This window comes from Erinaceus europaeus, chromosome X, assembly GCF_950295315.1.
Source record: "Erinaceus europaeus chromosome X, mEriEur2.1, whole genome shotgun sequence".
In the NCBI taxonomy this organism is placed as follows: domain Eukaryota; kingdom Metazoa; phylum Chordata; class Mammalia; order Eulipotyphla; family Erinaceidae; genus Erinaceus; species Erinaceus europaeus.
Genome location: NC_080185.1, coordinates 27,587,475 through 27,607,675, shown reverse-complemented (window position 1 = coordinate 27,607,675; position 20,201 = coordinate 27,587,475). Strand labels below are relative to the sequence as shown.

At 39.0% G+C, this 20,201-nt stretch overlaps 1 protein-coding gene across 1 annotated transcript; it reads right to left on the bottom strand.

Moving 5' to 3' along the window:
* Nucleotides 1–11,975: 11,975 nt before the first annotated feature.
* LOC103108164 (olfactory receptor 5AR1-like) lies at nt 11,976–12,899 on the bottom strand. Its single transcript, XM_007517039.2, has one exon. It carries the CDS (start codon nt 12,897–12,899, stop codon nt 11,976–11,978), a length of 924 nt encoding a protein of 307 aa, XP_007517101.2.
* Nucleotides 12,900–20,201: the final 7,302 nt, after the last annotated feature.

Here is a 20,201-nt window from a genome sequence, read left to right as displayed (position 1 = left end):
CATTTGTCTATCAAGATATATCAGAATGTGTGCAAAAGGTGGCAATTCTGTTGAAGAGAAATTAATACCTTTATTTTTGTTTTGGGCTGAGGTTATCTTTTTTAGTAAGAATATATTTCTTCTCACCATTTTTGATTGTACAGTGACTTACAATAATATGAGACTTCAAGAGCATAGTTTTACACCAATATATATTTTTGTACAACTCACCACATCCACCAACAGAGTTCCTGTTTCCCTGTACTTCACCATCACTACCTTTAATAACTACCAGAGATTTCATGGAATCTAAGAGACAATTTGGGTTTTTTTTTTTTTTGAAGTTTGCTTGATTTAGTTGTCTATATTCCACATGTGAGTGAAACCGTCTTGTAGTTGTTTCTTCACTCTTCACTTATTTCACAACATAATCATCTCAAGTTCCATTGACTTTGTTCCAGAAGACATAACGCCATCTTTTCTAATGGCCAAGTTGTACTCAATATTTTTTTTTAAATCTAGTCATTTGTTGATAAGCATTTAGGTAGCTTTCATATTTTGAATATTGTAAGTAGTGCAATCATAGCAGAGGGCTGAAAATATCCTTATGAATGAGTGTTTCCCCCTTCATTTAAGTGGGGGGGGGCTAACGATTTACAGTACAGTGATTGATACATACGTACAATTGCTCATCTCCTTGCAATAGCAGAATAGTCTCACCTTCAACTTAGGTCTTTTCCCACTATCATGCATCAGGCCCCAAATGCCTGACTTTTAGTTTTGTGCCTAAGAGTGGCCTTGCTGGATCATAATATGTGTTTCTTTTTATTCCCATTTATGCTTAATAAGTCTCCATATGTTTTCTATATGGGATATAACAGTTTCCACCCCCCATCAATAGGATATCAGAGTTTCTGTTCCTTCACATCCTCACCAATATATGTTTCTAGTTTTTCTGGTGTAGATGGTTACCACAAGTGTGGACATGGGAAGATGGGAATCCTACCCAATGAGCATTCCTCTAACCTGATGTGTTCTTTATTCTATTTCACTGATCTGAGTGCCTGTTTTCTTGTCCCAGGACCTTAATATTCTAATTACTATTACTTTATAGCATAGGTTGAAATTGGGAAGTATATTGCATCCTTTTCTCCTCAGAATTACTATAGATATTTGTGCATTTTCTGGATTCACATGGATATTAGCATTACTTGTTCAATTTCCTTGGTGAATTCCATTTGCATCTTTATATTGATTATACTGAATTTGTAAATTGTCTTAGATAAAATGACCATTATATTGTATTATTTATTCTTCCTATCCATGAATATGAGGAATTCTTTTATGTCTTTGTGGTTTTCTTTACATCTATTAATAATATGTTATTAAAATATGCATACTAGCTATCTACAAAATGGAGGACCCCCAACACTTCATCTGCACTATTCTAGCCTTTAGGTCCATGATTGTTCAACAATTTGTTTGGCCTTGTATGTTAACTCTCTTTTCAGCCACCAGGTTCCAGATGCTAACATGATGCCAGCCAGACTTCCCGGGACAGATGACCCCACGAATATGTCCGGAAGCTCCGCTTGCCCAGAGCCCACCCTACTAGGGAAAGAGAGAGGCAGGCTGGGAGTATGGACCCACCAGTCAACGCCCATGTTCAGTGGGGAAGCAATTACAGAAGCCAGACCTTCCACCTTCTGCATCCCACAGTGACCTTGGGTCCATACTCTCAGAGGGACAAGGAATAAAAAATTGATAAGGGGAGGGGATGGGATATGGAGATCTGGTGGTGGGAATTGTGTGGAGTTGTACCCCTCTTATCCTATGGTTTTGTTAATGTCTCCTTTTTTAAATAAATAAAAAAATAATATGTATAGGTTTCACTGTAAAGTAAGATCTATTCCAAAGTTATTTTTTATTGGTGAAATTACAAATAGATTTATCCCTTCATTTCTTTTTCTTCAACTTCATCTTTTGTGTATAAAAACATAATCAGTTTATGAACATTAATTTTGTATCCTGCCACTGTAATGAATTTACTGATCATTTCTTATAGTTTGGTGGAATATTTGGAGTTTTCTACATATATTATCATACCATGTGCAAATAATAATAGCTTAAATTCCTCCCTTTAAATTCGGGTTCTTTAAAGTCTTTTTCTTGAATGATTGCTTTGGCAAGGATTCCAGAACCATGATGAACAGTAGTAGTCAAGAGAGTGGATACTTGTCTAGTTATAGTTTGTTTGTTTTTTTACCATAAATTGGAGTTGAATCTTGCTGAATATTTTTTAACATCTTTAATGTGATCATGCTGTTTTGGTGTTTCTTTTTGTTGATGTGGTATATTACATTGATTTGTGTGCTGAGCTATCCATTTGGTGGTGACGGATTATTATCTTGGTAAGTATGATTCAATTTGCTAAGAATTTGTTGGGGACTTTTGCAGCAATGTTTAGTAAGGATATTGGTATATCAGTTTTCTTTCTTTGTATGTTCTTACCTGATTTGGGGGTCAGAGAGAAATTGATTTTTTATAAAGAAAGGCAGACTTCAATATGTAGCGTCTCATTTGGATGTGTCTGGAGTCTTGGAAGTTTGACTACCCTACGTTCTCCTACAAATGGAACTTGAGAGCGAGTTTGGAGGTTCTGGCAGGGGATCGCTGTTACTCATATACCCTTGATGGAAGACCAATCTCTCTATTCGGGGAAGGCCGTCCTCTTCCACCAAGCACTCAGCTTCAGGAGGGACACACTGGAGTGGTGAGTGAGGAAGGGGACACCTGCCTAGCCAGCCAGATTAGTGGAATCAACCCCGGTGAATAATGGGATGACAGATGTCGCAGCCAGATCACCTTCACATTCGGGAGTGTATCCCTTTCTTTGATAGTTTTTTAATTTAATTTTTTTTATTGCCACCAGGGTAACAGTTGGAACTTGTTGTCTGCATGACAAAGGTGGCCCTTTCCCATCACTTTTTTAAAATTTTTTTTATTTAAGAAAGTATTAATTAACAAAACCGTAAGGTAGGAGGGCTACAACTCCACACAATTCCGAGCACCCATTCTCCATATCCCACCCCCTCCCCTGATAGTTTTCCCATTCTCTATCCCTCTGGGAGCATGGACCCAGGGTCATTGAGGGTTGCAGAAGGTAGAAGGTCTGGCTTCTGTAATTGCTTCCCCGCTGAACATGGGCATTGACTGGTCGGTCCATACTCCCAGTCTACCTCTCTCTTTCCCTAGTAAGGTGGGTCTCTGGGGAAGCAGAGCTCCAGGACACATTGGTGGGGTCTTCAGTCCAGGGAAGCCTGGCCGGCATCCTGATGACATCTGGAACCTGGTGACTGAAAAGAGAGTTAACATACGAAGCCAAACAAGTTGTTGAGCAATCATGGAACCAAAGCTTGGAATAGTGGAGAGGAAGTGTTAGGGGGATACTCACTGCAAACTCTAGTGTACTTCTGCTTTCAGGTATATATTTTGCAGTAGTTTATGGATACTTGTGAACATATGCTCTCTCTCACAGAAACTGGTGTATATCTAGGTTTTGGGACTTTGTTAGAAAGTGAACCACCTGAGATGGAATTAAGAGTATACTATGAAAGGAAAGGTCTCACCCGAGTAATGAAGCTGAAGGGTTGTCATTCCACACGTGAAGTCTCTAGACACAGTCTGAAGTGAAGCATGTTGAGGTGGCACTTGTCGCATTGATTAGGTTGTGATCGGCAGATGCAATATTATTTGATATGGATTGGGAGAGGCATATGGGAAAGTGGGCCCTATCCAAGGGTTCCAGGACTGGAGGAAGTAGAGGCTCTATAGTGGAGATGTGAGGTTCCTGCTGTCTTAGGGTTCAATTCATAATAGCTAAATCCTGGAAGCAACCCAGGTGCCCAACAACAGATGAGTGGCTGAGAAAGCTGTGGTATATAGACACAATGGAATACTATGCAGCTATCAAGAACAACGAACCCACCTTCTCTGACCCATCTTGGACGGAGCTAGAAGGTATTATGTTAAGTGAGCTAAGTCAGAAAGGTAAAGATGAGTATGGGATGATCCCACTCATCAACAGAAGTTGAGGAAGAAGATCTGAAAGGGAAACTAAAAGCAGGACCTGACCAAATTATAAGTAGGGCACCAAAGTAATAACCCTGAGGTGAGGGGTAGACATGCAGCTTCCTGGGACAGTGGGGGGTGGGAGTGGATGGGAGGGATGGGTCACAGTCTTTTGGTGGTGGGAATGGTGTTTATGTACACTCCTAGTAAAATGTAGTCATATACATCACTAGTTAATAAGAGAGGGGGAAAATTAATTGTATGTCTCGAAGTTTTTCAAAACACAAACTGAATCTTTTCTCAATATATGCAGTGTAATGATATGCAGACTCTCTCAAAAACCTAGACCAAGTAGATCAGAAGCAACCAATAGCACAGCTATATACAAGATACTGGGTACTGTACAGCAAACCCTAACAAAAGGACTTTTCAAAGTTAACCCAATTACCAAATAATGTGATGATAACATTAACACTTTTTTTTAATCTTTACTTTATAGGACACACAGAAACTGAGAGGGGGAGGTAAGATAGAGAAGGAGAGAAAGAGGGGCCAACTAATAGTACACCTAGTTGAGCCCATACTATAATGTGCGAAGAACTAGGCTCAAGCCCCCGGTTCCCACCTTTTTTTTACAGTAGATACATAGAATAGTTAAATAACTTCTGTAGTATCATTGTAAGTACGACATGCATCTCAAAGTTTGGCAGTCTGATTTACAGCGTGTACGATTTTGCTATTGAAGGATTAATGCCTTACAGTGCACTCATTGTCACGTGATGCATATAATTTTATTGTTATTAATTTATTTTTAAAATTAAAAAAATAACAACAAGACCACAGGATAAGAAGGGTACAGTTCCACACAATTTCCACCATCAGAGTTCTATATCCCATCCCCTCCCTAGAAAACTTTCCTATTCTTTATCCCTCTGGGAGCATGGATACAGGGTCATTATGGGGTGCAGAAGGTGGAAGGTCTGGCTTCTGTAATTGCTTCTCCACTGAACAAGGGTGTTTGTAGGTCAAATGTGTATAATTTTATTATAGTTATTATTTTTAATATTTGTTTACTTATTTCCCTTTTGTTGCCCTTGTTTTTTCATTGTTGTTGTTGTTATTATTGTTGTTATTGATGTTGTCATTGTTGGATAAGACAGAGAGAAATGGAAAGAGTAGGGGAAGATAGGGGGAGAGAGAAAAAGACACCTGTAGACTTGTTTCACTGCCTTTGAAGAGACTCCCCTGCAGTTGGGGAGCCGGGGGCTCTAACCAGGATCCTTAAGCTGGTTCTTGCGCTTCGCACCAAGTGCGGTGTATAACTTTATTATGTACCCAGACCTCATAGTTCTCTTCCACCCTTTCTTCCTCCCCCTTTCCCAGAGTTCCTTGCTTTGATGCTAGACACCATGTACAGCTCACTTTTTATTTTGTTTTCCCCCTCCCTGGCCCTAATTATTGGTCCCATTTATAACTGAGATCATTTGGTATTTGTCCTTCTCCTTTTGGCTTATCTCACTTAACATGATGTCTTCCAGTTTCGTCCAAGATGATGCAAAGCAGACAACTTCACTGTTTTTAACAGTTGAACAGTATCCCATTGTGCATATAAACCACAGTTGTTGTTTTTTTAGCCACTTGTTTATCAATGGACATCTGGGTTGCTTCCAATTTTGGGCCATTATCAATTGTGCTACTGTGAACATAGGTATACCTAGGTCTCTTCTAATGTGTTTTTTTGTTTCCTTTGGATAAATCCCTAGGAGAGACTGCCGGGCCATAGGGCAGGTCTATTTCTCGTGTTCTGAGAAATCTCCAGACTGTCTTCCACAAGGGTTGGACCAGAAGTGGTCCCACCAGCAGTGCAGGAATGTTCATTTTTCTCCACATCCTCTCCAATATTTGTTGTTACTGTCTTTTATAATATATGATATTCTCGCAGGTGTTAAGTGGTATTTCCTTGTTGTCTTTATTTTCATTTCTCTGATAATCAACGACTTTGACCAATTTCTCGTGTCTTTTGACCTTCAGGATCTCTTCTTCTGTAAGATTTCTGCTCATGTCCTCACCCCATTTTCTTATGGGATTATTTTCTGGGCATTAAGTTTATTGCACTCTTTATGAATTTTGGTTATTAGTCCCTTATCTGAAGTATGCTGTATGTATAAAGATCTTCTCCCACTCTTTACTCTTAACCACTACAGATATTGCCAGGTAAAAAAGAATTCTTTCTCGGAGAGTGGGTATTGGTGCACCTGTTAGAGCACACACATTGCCATGTATGAGCACCTGGATTCAAGCCACCTACATTCAAGCCATCTCCACCAGGAGGGCAGAAGCTTAACAAGCAGGGGAGCCATGCTACAGTTTATCTCTCTTTCTATCTCTTTCTCATCCTCCATCTCTTTATCTATCATTCTCTTTCAAAATAAAAGGAAAAGGGGGAAATGACTCCTAGAAATAGTACTACAGTCATGCACACACCAAGCCATAATAGTAACCTTGGTGGTGAAAAAGAGTGTACATGTATAATCTTCTGTAAGCAGCCTTGACTTCATGAACATGGGGTACACAGCAACTTGGAAATTCCTCATATTTGGAGTTTCATGCCATTGTAGTAAATATATATTTGTGCTTTGTAAATGAAATCCAAAGGATGATAGAACATGAGTATACACTGGAACCTTGGAGTCCCTGCTAGCACACAGTCCCACCTTCTACCAATTCTTCAATGCTCCCCCTCTCCAACAAGTTGTTACCACCCATTCTTCTACCCCCTAGCACCCAGGGCTACAGTCAGTCTTTCCCCAAGTCCCAACCAGTGACCCCCATAACCCTCCAGCACTGGGAACCTAGGCATGGACCTGAGGGAAGATCTGGAAAAGGCATATCAGGGTTGTGTGTGGTGACAATCACACCAGGGTCATAGGGTCAGGGAAAAATAGGCAAATGATTCCATGTGGCTTACTGCTCACTTTGATGTAGGTTCTAGTGTATCCTGGTGCAGAGGTCTATTGGTGGTAGCCCATGGAAAGGGATCTATACCTGACTTAATGAACTCACTTCTGACCAGAACATAGTGTCTTTGTCCAACGATTGTTGGGACAATGAACCCAGATACCAGTGGGTGTGTTCATATAACCATAAAGTAGGGTCACCAAGAACCTATGAGGATCTGTATTCCCACTCTCGAGGTATCCCTTGCAATTGAGAGGATGCGCCATTAACAACGAATTTGAACAACATGACAACTTGAGAGAGAAACTTCATTAGAAAAAGAAAATTGGGACTGGGTACTGGCACACCTGGTTGAGTGTATATTTTACCGTGAGCAAGCACTAGGGTTCAAGTCTCCAGTTCCAACCTACAGGGGGAAAGTTTCAAGAGTGGTTAAGCAGTGCTGTAGGTATCTGTCTCTCACTCTCTGTGTCTCCCCTTTGCCTCTCGATTAACTCTCTCTTTTCAACATATATGTAAGTAAATAAAGATATTTTTAAAGGGGGAAAACTTTTGGTACCGTTAATGACAATTCCTGGATTTTTTTTTTTTTTTTAGAACAAGGGACTGAACATTTCCATTCTGTACTGGACCTACAAACATATAGTCAGCCCTTAACTGGATTGTTAAAGCGTTTAATGTCCCCTGAGATTCATTACTTCCCATACCAAAATGTTGAGAGCTGATGAAGATGTAGCTATCTCTAGTCTTGCTGGGGCTGTGTAGAGATAGGGCACGCATCTACTTGCCAAAGATATATTCCAAGTCAGTGTTTGCAGTTCAGTCTGATGAGGTCCATTCCAGCCCACCTTCACAGCTGTGCTAAGTATCACACATCATAAGAGGGGCTGGAGAGATGTTCACAGTGTTAGTCTCCCCTGGCAACACTGTCTCTTCATATGGGAAAATAGCAGTTTCAATTAACTTGGCACTTTCAGACTGCTGTGGAGTTTCCTTTTTTTATTTTATTTCTTATTATTTTATTTATTTGTTGTGTAGAGACCAACAGAAATCAAGATGAATGGGGAGATAAAGAAGAGAGAGGGATGCCTGCAGCCCTACTTTACTACTTGTGAAGCTTCCCCCCTGAAGGTGAGGGCTTGAACTCAGGTCCTTGCACACTGTAATATGTGCTCTCAACCAGGTGCCCCACCACCCAGTCCCAAAGGCTTTTGTTTTTTTGCCTCCAGGGTTATCGCTGGAGCTCGGTGTTGGCACTATGAATCCACTGCTCCTGATGGCCAATTTTTAATTTTGGGGGGACAGAGAGAATTTGAGAGGGAGAAAAGGAGAGACAAAGATAGATGACCTGCAGACATGATTTGCCACTTTTGAAGAGTCCTTCCTGGCGGTGGGGTGCAGAGGGCTCAAACTGAGATCCTTCCTCTGGTCCTTGCACTTAGTATTATGTGTGTGCTTATCCAGGTGCACAAATGCTGGGGCCCCTTGGCGTTTCTAGAGATGTGCCCCAGAAAGTGAGAAGTAAGTGCTAGATAGTGGGATTGTAGCTGCCTTGCACTTCTTGCAGCCCAGCTTGTGCCACCGTTATGTCCCAAGTTTTTTGTTCTCCATTGGAGTTAACTTAAATAAATCATTCAAACGTTGGAAAATTAAGAACAAAATTTCTGATGACCTCTACAGGTACGTCTTCCTCTAATTATGATTCTGAGGGCCCTTAACCTTAAATCTTACAAAGAGAAATGCCTTTATTCCGGAAAGAGGCATGTTAGGTGCTTGGGTCAGTTATCAGAGTACGGAAATCTGGAAAGACAAAAGAGGCCAGAAGCCAAGTAGCTAGATGGTATAGAACTGTAAGGTAAGGACATAAGAGTAGGCTCAGGTTCCCTACTTTGGGTTGAGGGTCAACAGATACATCTGCAAAAACCAGGATATTTAGTTAAAGCTTGTGCCCCAGGAGGTAAAGTTTTCTTGATTATACAATGGGGTATAACATCACCTGGTGGGCAAAATGAACTGAATAGGGCAAAAGGTTAGTTACAAATGAATCTCATATGAAGCTCTTCTCATGCATTTAGAGATTTTTCCAGGTACTATTTCCTTCACTAGACTCATCCAACAGCTTTCAGGTAAGTGATCAAAATAGAAATTAAGAAAAACAGTATTTTTTATTATAAAATCATGTCACAGTGCTACAGTAGAAGTGCAAAGTACAACGGGGAAGTAGGATATAAATGCCCACTTTTATGTAAAATGTCAGGAAAAGTTTTCTGAAAATAAGTTAGGATTTTAAATTTGGATTTAAAAATAATCAACACAAGTAGAGACAGAACATGAAGAACTTTGCACGTCAAATTTAGAAGTTAGGGATTTAATGGGCAAAAAGGACATAAACAAGTTTTAATCAGTGTGGGGGATCAGAGAAAGCAAATGTGGCCAAACGTTACATCTGAACCACTGTCGTCACTGTGTGAAAAAGGTAGATTTAATATTTAATAGCATGAAGAGTGGATATAGGCAAAAGGAATAAAATAGTAATTTTATAACTCAGACAAGAAAATAATGTCCCTTGATGAAAGACTATGCTCTGCCTGTGGTAATGGAGACACTTGGAAGAAATAACTGAATTTGGTAACTATTTTAATGTCAGGAATGACAAGAGGGAAATTTCAAGGATTAACTCTTTGGTTTGGAAGCTAAAAATGTACTAGTTCCATTAATGCAGACAGGGAACATGGGGGAAAAATTGGAAGATTTTATACTTATGAAGTTTATTTTTTCTCCATTATATTTAAAAGGCTTGAGGGACTTTCAAGTAAAGTTTCCATTTGGTAGTTGATTATAAGGTCCTGAAGTTCTTAGGAAATTGGCTTTAAAAAAAAAAAGACTAAAAAAAATCATTCGTGGGGCCTGGGAAAATAGCATGTGGTTATTATGCCAAAAGATTTTCATGCCTGAGGCTGTGAAGTCCCAGGTTCAATCCCCAGCACCACCATAAACCAGAATTGAGCAGTATTTGGTTAAAATTAAAGTAAAATAATTATCTTATTGTAACTTGTTTTTGTTTTGACTAATGGCTATTGTTCCTAGTGGACTTTTTTTTTAATCATAGAGATAGGAAGAAACAGAAAGAGATAAAGGAAGGAAAGAAGGAAGGGAGGGAGGGAGGGAGGGAGGGAAGAAGGAAGGAAGGAAGGAAGGAAGGAAGGAAGGAAGGAAGGAAGGAAGGAAGGAAGGAAGGAAGGAAGCTGTAGCATTGCTTCACTGCTTGTAAAGCTTCCCCCTACAGGTGAAGACCAGGGGCTTGAACCCAGGTCCTCACTCATGGTAATGTGTGCTTTCAACTGGGAGACCCACAGCCCAGCCCCTGAAATTGATTTTTACATGACTGCCAAGTAAATAACACTCCCTCACAACTAAGGCTAGGGGTCCTTAGCTAATAGCTACTAAGATTAGTTGGTATCTGGAAAAGGGGGCAGAATCAAAACTATTCTTAGGCCCCAAAGATTATGTCTGACCTAGATAGAAATAACAATTTCTTGTTCTTCTTGCAGCTTGAACCACTTTGCTTATTCTGCCCCCACCCCCAACCAGTTATTGGATATTGGTCACCTTATTATCTCTGGGTCCTACTGCCCCATCTATAAAAATAAGATATTAAGGTTTTACATTACTCAGATACTGGATTGTATGCATCTATGTTTCTATGCTGTGTGATATATTTAAATAAGTCAGCCATATCCACAAATTCCATGCATCTTCACCCTTCTGAGGAGCAGTCTTAGTTAATAAGTTGATTGAGATTGTACTTACACTTGCATTGTCTATTGAAACTGTATTTAGGAATACCAATTGCTTTGGCTCAGGTCCATGCAGAATTTGCATACAAAAAACCCTAGCTGTAAATCAGGCCTGGAAGTTCCCACTAATCAATGATCTATTATCCCTTACAAAGCAACTTCAAATCCTATTCTAATTAATAAGTCCAATCTTGTTAGGCAGAGTATTACCCTCTTTTGGATTTTCTCTATAACTCAAAGTAGTTGCACATGAGAATTCATATATAGGCCCACTGTGGCTGTAATGCTACAGCATCTGGAAAACACACATCTGGGGAGGGGGGGTATTCTGAATGAAAGATGTGGAGTGAATTTAATTCATTCTAATGAATACCAAGTCTGTTCTACATATAATCACATGAGTGGTAAAATGACATAACTTGCATACTAGTTGCCATCCATTTTACTGTCTACAACTTAAAGACTAATCAATTTTCTTTTTTTTCTTTTTTTTTCTTTTTTATTTAAGAAAGGATTAATTAACAAAACCATAGGGTAGGAGGGGTACAATTCCACACAATTCCCACCACCCAATCTCCATATCCCAACCCCTCCCCTGATAGCTTTCCCATTCTCTATCCCTCTGGGAGCATGGACCCAGGGTCATTGTGGGTTGCAGAAGGTAGAAGGTCTGGCTTCTGTAATTGCTACCCCGCTGAACATGGGCCTAATTAATTTTCTAAGCTTGTTATACTGGTATTTGTTATAATTCAGGACTAGTATTATAACCAGTTCACAATTCAGATTGATGCATTCATACCCCAAAATATATTACTTTTTAAAAGTATTTATCAGATGGACTGAAGAGATATCACAGCAGTTTATGTAACAGACTTTTATGTCTGAGGCTCAGAGGGCCCAGGTTCAATACCCAGCACTACCATAAGCCAGAACTGAGTACCATGGTGGGGGAAAAAAATTCACTTGCTTTGGGAAATAAACATTATTTTGTCCATATAATTTCTTCTTATGGTGTTGATGCTTAGCTAAATATCTACTTATAAACATTTAGCAAAGCAATTTAATGGTTCTTAGCAAGGCTTCATTCATTTGCAAGGAAGAGGAACACTGGAAATAGAACTGTGAGCAAGTCATCACAGAATACATTATTTTCTTGAGACACAGAATAGATTAAGGACTCTGTCTCAATATTTTCCAAACAGAAACTTTCACTTCCCAGTTTCTCAAACTGTAGATGAGAGGATTTAGCATGGGGATCATCACAGTATAAAACACTGAGACCATCTGATTTCCTGCCTGAGATCCATGTTGAGAGGGCTGTAAGTAAGTGTACATAGTTGTTCCATAGTAGAGGCCAACAGCAGTCAAGTGAGAAGCACAGGTGGAAAAAGCTTTCTTTTTGCCAGAAGTTGAGGGGATTCCCACGATAGTTATGAGGACCGATATGTAAGAGACAAGTATCACCATAATGGAGGTGACCAGGGTGAATCCGCCACAGCCTACAACCAAGATCTGGGTGATCCAAGGATCTGAACAAGCTAGTTCTAACAGTGGAGGGATGTCACAGAAAAAGTAGGGAAGGATATGTGGTTGACAGAACGATAGCTGTGTAATTGAAGTTGTCACAGATACCATGTTAATTAGCCCACCCAGGTAGCATCCTGCTACCAAGAGGAGACATCGAACTTTAGACATGGTTGCATGGTAGAGCAGTGGGTGACAGATGGCAGTATAACGGTCATATGCCATGGTAGCCAAAAGGTTACATTCAGCAGAGGCAAAGATAATGAACAAGGCCATCTGAGTCACACATTCAAGGAAAGAAACAGTCCGTAACTTAGATAACAAATTTGCTATAGTCTTTGGGACTGTGATGGAAGAGAAACAGACATCAAGAAAGGACAGATTTGAGAGAAAAAAGTACATGGGAGTATGGAGACGAGGACTTACTCCGATCAGGACCACCAAACAAAGATTCCCCAACACTATGACAATATAAACAATAAGGAAGGTCCCAAATAGCAGGACTTCAAGCTGAGGGTTATCTGTCATGCCAAGAAGGATGAAGGTAGTCTCTATAGATGAATTCTCCATTGATACGAGTTGATTATTAGTCTAAATTAGTTAAGAGCTCTTTAGAAATGCTTTAAGTGAGGAAATAATAGAAAATTGGATAATATGAATCAAGAAATATCTCAAGAAAAACCCAAATACACACCATTCTCCAACCTTTCCCTTATATCTTCTTTGTTTAATGAAAAAAATATATCATTTTTATTATTTATTGGATAGAGATAGAGAAAAATGAAGTGAAAGGGGATACAGAGAGGAAAAAAGCTGGGGCCAAGTAGCAGAGCACCTGGCTAAGTGCATGTATTATCATGCACAAAGACCGTGGTCCCCTGCTGCAGGGGGAAAGTTTCATGACCTATGAAATATTACTGCAGGTGTCTCTCTTGCCCTCTCTACCTCCCCCTCAATTTCTCTCTGTTCTATCAAATAAAATAAAGTTACACAAAATAACAAAAAAGAAGACGGAGGGAGGGAGGAGAGAAACACACACACACACACATGCCCACAACACTGCTTCACTACTTGTGAAGCTTTCCCCCAGCAAGTGGGGACCAGTGTCCCTGTGCATTTTAATATATGTGTTCAACCAGGTGCACAACCACCTGCTTCCCTTCCATCTTCTTACTTTAAACACCCTCCCAAATAGTATCACCATTTCCCAAATAGAACGTTGAGACAATAAGGATGGGACAAAAGCATAAAGGGCAAAAGAAGATAAAGGAAATCCAGAAAGTAAAAAAAAAAAAAAAAAAAAAAAAAAAAGACACAGATAAGGAATTGAATAAAGACCTAGCATGCATAAGCTACTCAATACTTGTTGAAAAAAATTAACAAGTGAGAAAGAAAGAAAATATCAAAAGATGCTCCTTACTGATACAGAATACAGCCAGGAATACAAACTCTTAGGGGGAAAAAAAATAGCAGTGTGGAAAGCCATCCAACTCTTCCTCACTATTCCAAACCAAGTCACCAAGGAATTATCGGTGAGGAGGTCCAACAAGTTAAATATTAGGTTGCTGGAAAGGTTTGCATTTTTGCAGAGAAAAATATGACAACCCAGTAGCTGGACTAATTTCATCTTGAGGTGTCTCTTTTCCTTCAGTATTGATAGCACTATTTTTGAAAGGAGGTAGCATTACTACTTACCGTTTCACTTGCTCAGTGGAGAGTTTTCTGGGATCTTGATGATCACTTCCCTGGTAGATTGTTGCAGGGTCAGAAAGTCCTTAAATGACCATCAGAAACTAAACTTTCAAAGTAGAAATTGAGCTTGTCTGTAATGAAGGACATAGATATGACCAATGTTGATGAGTCACAGTAAAGGCTAAGTATTTTAATTAAAGAAGTTGGTGCATATTAAATGCTCATTGAATTCACTTTCTTCATTCCTTAATGATCACGTAGACTTTTTTTTTCTGTTTCAGTAAGTAGAAGTACTGTGTGTGCACAAATATTATCACGTTAGACTATCAAGAATGAGCCTTAGAGAGACTGACTTAAGTCTATCTGTGGAAGTGATTCACTGTATAGTGCTATGCTAAAACTTTGGGGGCTAGCTCCAGAAACACAGCAATCTGCTCAGGAGAAAAGTCAGCAATGTACACGTCCACATGTTGAATCTGGAAGATAGAGTACTAGACTAAATGAAGATAATGGTTATGGATACTGCATTCAGAAACAAAAGACATGAGATAGAATCCTGGCACTGGTTTGTACTGTTTCTCAGTAGAGAAGTGACTTAACCTCTTTCAGCCCTCGATTTTTCTCATCTCGAAAATGGAGAAAGCAGTGCCTAACGTGCCTCTCTTTTAGGGCTGGCATGAAGATCAAACAAGATAATGAATGTGAAAGCACTCCATAAACTGTGAAGGGTGATACAATACACATGGAACAGATCCCTATTATTATTCCATCATGCAAGGTGGGAGAGGGAGGAGGAATGCGTCAATACGATCATTTTCTACTGCCTGCTTCAGCTCCTGCTTATAGCGCTGCACTTGTTGCCCTCCCACTCACCCCCTACACACACATCATCTGCTCTGCCTCTCCACGGTGAAACTTTCAACCTGTGAAGGTTTAAACAAACAGCTCTTGGCTGTTCACGTATCTTGAATTACGAAAGAGACAAATCTTCAATGTTTCATGCTCTTGTATCCATTTTAGGAAAACTGTATCCTTTGACATCTGCATTCATTGTCGGCATTAAGTAAATGTTAGCTGAATGCATAAGTGGCTTTCTATTAGTTTTTAGAACATGGGAAATTTTCCCTTAAAGTGAGATTAAATTGCTTTTGCTTCCCAAAGGAAATAAATATACAAAATTAAGACTGTATTAAGGAAATGATTCGATGCACCACATCTGCACATGCCTTTGCATTAACTAGTGTCAAAATTACAGGCAGAGTGAGTACATTATTAACTTGGCTAATATGTCTCAGATATTTACTGTGTGGAACCAATCAAGTACTCCTTTATTTGTTGAAGTAGAAACCATAATGCTTAAAAAATATATATATTCATGCTTTTATCTCTTATGACATGTGATTTTTCCCCCCAGAGTTCTGTTGATCTCTGGCTCATAGTAGTGCCAGAGATTAAACCTCTGAGCCTCAGGCATGGATGTCTTCTGCATAACCATTATGCCAAAGCATGTAAATTTATAGTACTAGCTCTTTAAGATTTGTTCTGGCTAGCCTTTGTTTTGGGTCTTCAGCTAAGTATTTCCCTGAAGTCTTCCAAAGATTGCATAGCATTCATAATTTCCTTGAAGTAACATTATTTTATGACATTATGTAGGATTCAGGTATACAACCTTATGCATCAATATCTGTGTGCACTACACTAAGCTCATCATTTTTAGAATATATTTCTATTTGATTTTAGCAGAGCTGGGGCCTTGCACATGTATTGTCTCACCATCCCTAGCTCACTTTCTCATTCAAATAAAGAAATAGAGGCCAAGGCAGAGAGACACAAAAGTACCAGAGCATCCCCTAGGACACTGGCACCTACAATATGGCACCAGAATTCACACATGGGTTTTGAACATGGAAAGACACATGTGCTACCTGATAAGCTGTCTTTCTAGCTCTCATAGCAGGGATTTAAATAAAGGCTTAATTACTTAGTTCACCAGTAAAATTTCTTGAACTTAAAAAAATTGTTGGGATTAATGATTTATGGTAAATATAGTTAATTGGTACATGTGTAAAATTTCTCAGTTTTCTACAAAACACTCTCACTCCCAGCCTAGATCCTCCTCTGGCATCATGCACGAGGAAATGAAAGCCACCTCTTTACCCCACTCCCAGAGTCCTTTACTTTTGTGCAATATACCAAAATTTATTAAGCTGATGTGCCAACCACTACCTGACTCCCCAAATAGTATATATTCCATTTTACCCATTAACAGATGAGGAAAGTGAAGTCCAAGGAAGTTGTGTAATGTTTTCTTTTTCTTTTTTTTTCTTTCTTTCTTTCTTTCTTTCTTTCTTTCTTTCTTTCTTTCTTTCCTTCCTTCCTTCCTTCCTTCCTTCCTTTATTTTTTTTTTGTCTCCAAGGTTATTGCTGGGGCTTGGTGCCTGCACTACGAATCCACTGCTCCTGGAGACATTTTTTTCCATGTGCTGCCCTTGTTGTTGTTATTGTTACCATTGTTGTTGTTGTTGTTGTTGGCTAGGACAGAGAGAAATGGAGAGAGAAGAGGAAGACAGAGAGGAGGAGAGAAAGATAGACACCTGAAGACCTGCTTCACCGCTTGTGAAGTGACCCCACTACATGTGGGGAGCTGAGGGCTCGAACTGGGATCCTTACTCTGGTCCTTGCGCTTTGCACCATGTGCACTTAGCCCACTGCGTTACCGCCCAGCCCCTGTGTAATGCTTTCTGAGTCTCACAGTGACCTGGTGAAAAAAGTGGTTTTAGGGCACAAATATCCTTACCTAATTAACTTACCTTTCTACATCACTATTATACTTTATTTTTTATTTTTAATTCACAGTACTATCTCTTTAATTTGCTTTTTGAAGATAGTCTAAATGGGACTGTTACCTTTGATACATAAACTCTTTCAGTAACAGATGAAAGGCCATGCTCTGTCACGGGATTTGAACTATATGACCTCGAGCAAATAGCTGATCCTTCTGGATTCTAGTTTTTTCATCAACAAAATCAAATAGCTAAACTAGGTGGTCTCTGAGGCTTTTTCCAGCTTTGAGCTCTTAATTTCACATGGTTCTGTGACCTAAACTGTACATAGATCTTTGCTCATTCTCAGTATCTGATTGAGGGAAGTCGTAAGAGCCCAAGCATATAGTTCCACAAGTATAAGTTATAGGAACCACTCCACACTAGTCTGTTCTTTCAGCCCTCAGGGAATAAAAACTGCATTGATGTCTGGTCTCTGTAATTGACATTGGAGACTATATAGGCCAAAGCATGGATGGGGTGCTTGACAAACTCCCTAACTGCTTTAAAACAGAAAGCATTTGATTGAAGATGTGAGTAAAGTCTCCATGTTGTGTCACATCTTAACCCTATGATATGGGACAGATAGCTCAAGTTCCTTGCAATCAATACTCTTATGTAGAAGTAAAACAAAAGAGAAGGTCGGGTAGATAGTATAATAGTTTATACGACAGTTTCATGTCTCCAGTTAGGTGCCAGCCCTACCATAAGCTAGTTGAGTGGTACTCTTAAAAAATGAATAAAGTAGGGAAGTCGGGCATTAGCGCAGTGGATTAAGCTCAGGTGGCACAAAGCGCAAGGACGGGCAGAAGAATCTGGGTTGGAGCCCCCGGCTCCCCACCTGCAGGGGAGTCGCTTCACAAGCGGTGAAGCAGGTCTGCAGGTGTCTGTCTTTCCCTCCTCCCTTTCTATCTTCCCCTCCTCTCTCTATTTCTCTCTGTCCTATCCAACAACAATGACATCAATAACAACAACAATAATTACAACAATAAAAATAAATAAACAAAATAAAATAGGAACCAAAAATGATATTGCTTAACTTAAATGGCTGTTTTAAAGATAAAATAATAATAATAAAAAAGAGATAATGTGCTGACCAGATAGTTAGATATTTAAGAAGTATTGTTTTTTGTGTCAGTTTAAAAGTACATTTTAAGTGGCCAGGTAAGGCACACCCAGTTGAACACACAGGTTAGCATGGACCAGAGTTCAAGTCTCCAGTTCCTACCTGCAAGGAGGGCAGGAGCTTCATAAGCGGTGAAGCAGGTCTCTCTCTTCCCCAAGCCTTCCCCTGTCAATTGGTCTCTGTCCTATCAAACTGAAAATAATAACAATAATAATAATAATAATGAAAAAATAGCCACTGGTAGCAATGAGTTTCTAGAGCAGACACTGAACCCCAGGAATAACTTTGATGACAATTTTAAAAAATATACTTTAAAATTGGATGCTATCTATACATCTCTATATCCTGTCTCTATCTATATCTACCCATATGTATCCAGAGAACGATACTTAAATGGTAGGTATAGGTTGACTTCTCGGTATTCACATTTTTAAATTAAATTAGCTATCTGACTTAAGTAGAATTCATGGACTTATACTTTACTTTTCATTTGCTCTATATTTGTTGATTTAACTTTTTTTGTAATACTATAAGATTTTGGCAGCATAATATTACGTGTGTGTGTGTGTGTGTGTGTGTGTGTGTGTAAATCACCATACCACCACCAAAGTTATTGTTCTCAATATATAGACTTTCTTTTTTTCTTTTTTTTTGTAAATATTTATTTATTTATTCCCTTTTGTCGCCCTTGTTGCTTTATTGTTGTAGTTATTATTGTTGTCGTTATTGGACAGGACAGAGAGAAATGGAGAGAGGGGGAGAGAAAGATAGACACCTGCAAACTGTTTCACCTGTGAAGCCACTCCCCTGCAGGTGGGGAGCCGGGTGCTCGAACATGGATCCTTATGCCGGTTCTTGTGCTTTGTGCCATACAGAGACTTTCTTTAACAAGATTATTCACCATGGTTTTCACAGAGTCTAAAAGTCAGTTTGGCTACTTATTATTATTTGCAATTTTGACCGCTTTAGTGGTCTGAATACATTTAACATATCTAAAATTTCTTTTTTTTTAATTTATTCCCTTTTGTTGCCCTTGTTGTCTTACTGTTGTAGTTATTATTGTTGTCGACATTATTGGTTAGGACAGAGAGAAATGGAGAGAGGAGGGGAAGAAAGAGAAGGGGAGAGAAAGATAGATATCTGTAGACCGGCTTCACCACCTGTGAAGCGACTCCTCCCTTGTAGGTGGGGAGCGAGGAGCGGGGGGGCTGGAACCGGGATCCTTATGCAGGTCCTTTCACTTTGTGCCACATGTGCTGACTCTCATATCTAACATTTCTAACAATTATGTTGCCAGGGACCTTACTAATCCTTAAGTTCAAAGTTGACCATTATTTGATATTCCTGAACGTTTACAAGTTTCTCATAATTTTGTACTTTTCAGGTGGCAAAATGTTCTAAAATTGATTTTGGCGAAATTAGTATAATTCTGAATGGACAGAAAACATTAAATGTGCATATGTGGATTATATTGTGTATGAATCATATTTCTGTAAACCAGTTAATAAAAAATATGATCCTGATGAACATTGAAGGGGTGGAGTCAGTTATAGATTGTTTAAACTTGTCTGGTTCTAAATCCCTCTACTGACCTACAGCAAAGAGTCCTGGTAAGCACTAAATGAGATCATGAATTTAATAGCAATTTGAGAAATTTAACAATGACATCAGATATGTATTAAAAGGAAATGATAAAGTAATAGTTGAAATAAAAGAAAGGCATGAATAAATGGAGTTATCCTGATCCCAGTTGGCAAGATAAGGTATAAGAAAGATGAGGTTCTTTAAGTTAATATATAAATTTAATACAATATCAATGAAAAAGTCTACAAAATATTTTATAGACCATGACAAGTTTATAATGAAATTTTCCTGGAAGAGTGAGAAGACAAAAATGTTAAAAGATATTATTTTAAGTAATGTCAAGTACCTAGCCTTTCAGATTTAAAAGCTTATTATGATGTTATAATATAATGGCAATTTTGCATTTGGTTAAAAACAATACTAATGAAAGAGCATAAGTTAGAGAAAGCCAAAATCACAACTTCTTTTTCAGTTGGAGTAAATGATGTTATCTGTCTCTCCCTGTGTCTGTCTCTCACACAAAAAGGAGTCCTAGCACATACATGATATTTGGGAAATCTCTGTATCCACAGAAGTGAATTTGGATATGTATCAAACAAAATAAATAAATAGAACCGCATTGCTGATTTAAATAGATATTTAAAAATG